At 42.0% G+C, this 6,177-nt stretch overlaps 1 protein-coding gene across 2 annotated transcripts in view; it reads right to left on the minus strand.

Annotated features, from left to right (window-relative positions):
* Window positions 1–5,931, minus strand: part of reln (reelin) — a 203,848-nt gene extending 197,917 nt beyond the window's left edge. The window contains exon 1 of one of the 2 annotated variants that reach the window (XM_049473397.1): window positions 5,386–5,930. In XM_049473397.1, coding sequence (XP_049329354.1) covers window positions 5,386–5,629 — 244 coding nt within the window. In that variant the 5' untranslated portion in view covers window positions 5,630–5,930. Of the gene's footprint in view, window positions 1–5,385 lie in introns of both variants that reach the window. The other variant, XM_049473396.1, reaches the window with a different exon arrangement.
* Window positions 5,932–6,177: the final 246 nt, after the last annotated feature.

Consider the following 6,177-nt stretch of genomic DNA (forward strand, 5'->3'; position numbering starts at 1 on the left):
ATTAAAGCTCAACAAATAATGAAATAACGCAAAAATAATACATTCACAGTGTTTTTGAACTTTTGACAAAGGTGTAGGAGCCTATTTGACATTGGGGGGACATTTGCTAATATGAATAAAAGCCCACCGCGTTTGCAGAATTACAGTTAATCACAAAAACAAATCCTGTACTTCTGTTTATTATTTGTTAAATCCAACTAAAGGTGACTTTACAACCTAATCATGTTACTCCACATTACATTTTACTGTCATACATTTATTATTAATATTATCATTATTATGTATTGGCATGTTCTGTTGTTTACTTTTCTCCACTCTTTAAAAAAAACTCAGTAGCATTGTGTCCTCTGTTTTTAATTTTGTGTACTGAGAGAACTTCTTATGATGGTTTTAATAATCGAGTGTAATTTTTTCTAGAGTAAGGTTTTATAGAGATTTTTGGCAGCAGTTAATATAAACGTTAGTAAACCCAAACCCTCCCAGTCTGTTAGCAGAATAAGACATTATCCAGAAGTCAGATACTTTTCTAAGCTACGCTGACTCGTAAGAAATAAGGAAAAAGGAACATCACCTTCAGTCTTTCTCAAGAGAGGATGCTTTTCCTAAAAGGTGGTGCTTTTCATGGCAGGGGTGCAAAGTTCATTTTAAAACTATTTCTGCTGTATCATTTTTAGGGGGACAGATCCACCTATGTCTGATAATTCTACCCGGTTCCTATGCCAATGCACAGAGCATAGTAGGATGTTAATTTCCTAATGCGTGCACTAACAAAATTAGTGGTGAAACGTTTCAAATGCATTAAGCCATGATTAGTATGAGGATGGGTTTTGCATTTACTGCTGCTTCTGGTTAAAAAACAAACATGCTCTGACCCAAAACATGAACACATCTCTCACACACCACACAAAAAACATTATAAAGGAGATATAGATATATAGGCTTGTATTAAATCAGATGGAATGAGACTAGCAGTAAGCTTGTGTGTGTGTGTGTGTGTGTGTTTAAAGATATGATGATGGTGACCGTAGGAACAGTAGGAACATCTCCAGTAACAGGTTTAGCTTAGAGCTTAGATTCTCTGCCCAAACCCGACCTGACCCGAGGCCCGACCCGAAATCAGGGAGGTCCGGGCCGAGATTTCCCACCACATTCCTCGGGACGGGCTCCAGAAAATAGTCTTAGATGTAGGCGTCTGTTTTTTAATTACATTTTTAAATAAAATAACGAAAACTAAAAGTGAAACGAAACTAATTTATTTATAAGCGCTGTTTTCACTCCCGCAGTTGTACAGCGGGGGGTGTTGTGCCGATTCTGTCCGCGAAGCGGGAGTCGGATTCAGTAGCGGATTCGGCACAAGCGCGGCGGCACCTCGCGTTCCGCGGTGTTAGTTGTAAGCGCTCGCGCTAGCCGCAAAATACGACAGAAAACACTGAGAAACTGCAGAATTATGAATGGGACTAGAATATGAGCACGAGGAGATAAAAGAGAACCTTTACCTGTGAGTAGCTCACACCAGAACACGCAAATCTCTCTCTCTCTCTCTGTGTCTCTCTCTCTCTCGCACGTGAACGCCTCCGCGTTTGACCTGCAGAACTGTGTGTAGCTGTTCTTAAAAATTATTTTAATTAAATAATAGTTGTATGCTTCTATGTTACAGTGTTAATTAACATAATTCTGATCATATTTCGCTCATTCAATCAGCCCGAAAAAAGACAGTTTATGGTTCGGGTCGGGTCGGGCTCGGGCTCATGATGACAGTTTATGGTTCGGGTCGGGCTCGGGCAGAACGTGCACGTCTCGGGTTGGGTCGGGCTCAGGCTCATGATGACTGTTTATGGTTCGGGTCGGGTCGGGCTCGGGCTCATGATGACTGTTTATGGGGCGGCTCGGGTCGGGTCGGGCTCATGATGACTGTTTATGGTTCGGGTCGGGCTCGGGCAGAACGTGCACGGGCTCGGGTGGGGTCGGGTCGGAATTTTTGGGCCCGATCTAACCTCTAGTTTAGCTCCAGTCTAGCTCCACTGGGAGCTGATATCAGACCTAAGCTACTGTTCTGATAAAATAATAAATCCCTGCTGCTATTTTAGCAATTCAAATATTGGAGACAAACACCCTGTAGATAAGAGCTCGCCTGGATCACCCTCACGAGTTCCAGCTGCACATAACTGACCCAGAGTTACAGAATTACTGTACATTCCTGCCATACCTCACACTTCTGCCTAAACAATGCATTACATGTACTGTATTATGGACTTAATCAATGAATTAAACATATTGTCTTTTGATATAGTATAAATATGTGGTCTTTATGCTTTAATACTTACATTAATAAGCTAGACAATTCCAATATTGGTGATACTTTACAATAAAGGTATATTAATTAGCAGTACTTACAGCATAATATATCTACTAAAAAAAATCATAAGCATTAAAGTATAGATTCTTATAAATGTTATAACATTACCAAAACAGACTTCACTTAATGCCAGTAAGGAGCACTCATAATGCTCTATAACTCATTACAGTATGGCATTCATTTGAGAAATCATAGCTGCATATTAAATGCATTATACCATAATATATTATACCAAATCTGTGTTATAATGCATTACAACACTTCATTGTACAACGTTATTATAAATAGATATTATTAAGGCATTTGAAGCCCTGTCTTTATAAACCCTTGTACAAATACTTGTAGTTTATAATGTGTTATGAATGTCACTGTAAGTGCTTATAATTTATTATACAAGCTTATTACTGTCATTGTAAGGTATTATGCATGTCATATAATGCATTATGAATACAGGGTTCATAAGAATTGTTACCACATCAACTACATTACTATAGTAATGCTTAATAATAGTGTCTTAACTAGTGTCAATTTATATTTATTCAAGACATTTCTTATCTTGCCATTTAACAGTATTTTATATCAACAAGTTGCAAGACGAGTGTTCTCTATCTCGATCACTCTATATCTTTCTGAAGTGTTATAATATACTTAATATAATATATGATGCCTAATATGAAATTGTACAAAGATAATGTCAAAATTTTGAGTAATTAAACATAATAAAAAAACACAAAAAATAATAAATTAAATGAATAAACCAAATGCAGTGCAGATAAGACCCGTCTCTCTCTCTCTCTCTTTCTCTCTCCAGGCGTTATTCACTGCAATCTCTCGCTCTTCGTTCCCTCACACTCACTCACACCACCCCCTACACACACAGACGCACATCATCTTCTGTAATGGATGTTCTGGGGTGAACATGAACATGCCTCGGTGACACTCAGGTCAGCGCAGGGCAGATGCAGCTTCGGAAATGACACGTTATTGCCTTGACTTCGCGAGGACCTCTGACTCCTGTGTGCAGATCCTCACATAAAGAAAATTCTGTCTCTATGAACCAGAAAGACTTGTGTACAACAGTCGTCAAAACATTTCATCTTTCAAAGAAAGCAGAGAGAGAGAGAGAGTTTTCTGGATTCTGTGGGAGTGTGGAGCATCCTTTGGGTCATTCTCTCTGTTTTCTCTTTATCTCTGTTTGCCGGCTTCATCATATCAGAGCAACAGGCTCGGTAAACAATGAAAGAAAAAAAAAGCAGCTTCTTTGAACCTTTTGTGAGATTAAGAGACTGATGACACTTTAGATTGATATCTAAATATCATCCTTTGCATTTGAGATACAGCTATTGACTGATGCCTTAATATAAATGATATAAACCTCAGTTTGTTCACTGCTAGACGTTCTCTTGCACCAACTCTGGACGTTGGTGTCCTCCAATGCACTCCATTCTGTTTAATGTGCCAGAGATTTCTGTAAGTCTTTAGCTGACACTCTAGGATTCTTCCTCACCTCATTGATCATTCTGCGCTGTGCTCTGGCAGTCATCTGTACAGGACTTTACCACGTAGCAACATTCTGAACTTTCTCTATTTGTGGACCGTCTGTCTCACCGTGAACACATGAACATCAAGGCTTTTAGATATACTTTTGTACTTTTATAACCCTTTCCAGCTTCATGCAAGTGAAAAATTCTTGAACATAGGTCTATTTTGAACGAGCTTTTTTGTGTAAGGCATGATTCACATCCAGCAATGCTTCTTAAGAACAGCAAACTCAAAACTGGTGTGTGTTTCTTTTCTTTTATAGGACAGGACAGCTTTAACCAACACATCCAATCTCGTGCACCAACGCTGGACGTTGAGTAGACACAGGTGGCAGTTTTTTTCATAGCCTCCTAGCCACAGCCAAAGAGCCAAAGTAATGCACCAATGCCACATTTCAAATGAGAATGATGAAATTCTGAGCCAAGAATGACGCAGAGTGAAGAAAGTAGTAGTAGTTCAGACAAAAGGAAAAAAAGGATTTTACTGGAGTAAAAAACAGACAAAGGAGGGCAAAAAATAAAAATGAGCGGAGAGAAGCATATCGCTGCACAGAGTGAGGGCACAGCGGGAAGGCGTGGAGAGCTTCCTCTACGCTATGACTGCTCAGGTAGGGCCAGCTGGCCCTCTTTCTCTCTGGGGCACTGTGGGTGCCAGCACCAGACTGGCCTTTCGGTGCCAGTCTCCTTACCCTAATGGGCCGATAGCCTTCAGCCCGCGAGGTCTCTCCTCCTCCTTCAACAACTGCTTGTGAAATGTTACTTTTGCACTGTGGCTTGCTTTGGAATATGTAAATACATGTATCTAAAAGAAAATATATATATATATATATATATATATATATATATATATATATATATATATATATACACACACACACTACAATACATACACTGATACAAACACATGCACACCCATGTGTATATGTGTGTGTGTCAGAGTGAATCTCAAATAAAGACTAAGAGAAAGAGAGAGAGAGAGATCTGTTGGTTTTGTCCTGAGGATAAACCACCTACACACAGAGCATCAGGATCACAGTAAAGAGCACAGCTGAGCCAAGGAGTCCAACTTAGCATCAATACTTATACAGTTATATAAACACATGAACTCACACACACACACACACACACAGGCTCACCGACACACAGAGGAATTTAGAAAAAAAAAACACACAGCAGAGCGGCACATCATTAGTGCACATAGCAATGGGAAACTGATATGTCGGCACACGTTTCTACCGTGCTGTGCTGTAAATTATTACATTATTAGAACTATTTTTTTAAAGGGGGTTTCCAGCAAAACCAAATGTAACATTTACTTCATTCACACACAATTCACATGCTGCTCTCTCTGCCAGCACATCATACTTTTATAATTTCAGCTCAAAAGTAAACTGAAACTAAAGCATCTGCTGCAGCACCAAACCATCTACCTACAGCCAACATTCAAACTTTCCTCCACAGACGACACTTTACATCCTCTGCACTCACCCTGGTACTCTTGTCCCGGGACGTAAGCGCTGGGGTTCCCGGCGATCTGTAAGGTGAGCAGCACCTCTCCCCCTCCCTCGGCCGTCCCGGACCCCTCCAGCTCTCCGTGGTGGGTGCACAGGAAGAAGAAGGGGTTGAAGCGTGGGTAGAAACCGACGGGCGACACCCCCGCGTCCATGCCGCTCCCCAGTGCCAGGACCAGCAGGGCGCAGCCGAGGGCACCCCTGAACAGGGCCTGCCACATCCCCACCGCTCGCGCGAGAAGTTTGCGAGGGAGGAACGTGAGCGAGCGCGAAAGAGGGATGAAGAGCAGAACACTGTGGAGATACAGAGAAAGAGAGAGGGTGCTCACAGAGAGAGTGACCTACAGACAGGCCAGAGTCCACAGGTCAGAGCCTGAGGTCTGGTGGGCGAGTGATTGAGCGAGAGCGTGTGCGAGAGCAGCCGGGTGTTGGGAAAGCTTGTTGTGGTGTTCTCTTCCCTCTTTACCTTTCTCTCCTCTCCCCTCCCTTCACTCTCAGGGAGTTCAGAGCGTGCCTGTGCTGTCCTGTTCCAACACTTAAATACCTACCCCTCCCTCTCTCCCTCTCTCTTCCCACCCACTCTCCCTCCCTCCCCTCGCTCTTTCTCTCTCTCTCTATCCCTCCCTCCCTCCCTCCCTCCCTCATTTTCCGACACCAGCCGTGCACGTGCTGTACGCTCCCGCCTCTGCTGGCCTCTGTCCTCTCATCTGTCTCTCTGTATCCCTCTCCTGTTTTTACTGTTTTTCCCTTTAATTTCTTTCTCTCTGTT

This window comes from Astyanax mexicanus, unplaced genomic scaffold, assembly GCF_023375975.1.
Source record: "Astyanax mexicanus isolate ESR-SI-001 unplaced genomic scaffold, AstMex3_surface scaffold_37, whole genome shotgun sequence".
In the NCBI taxonomy this organism is placed as follows: Eukaryota; Metazoa; Chordata; class Actinopteri; order Characiformes; family Acestrorhamphidae; genus Astyanax; species Astyanax mexicanus.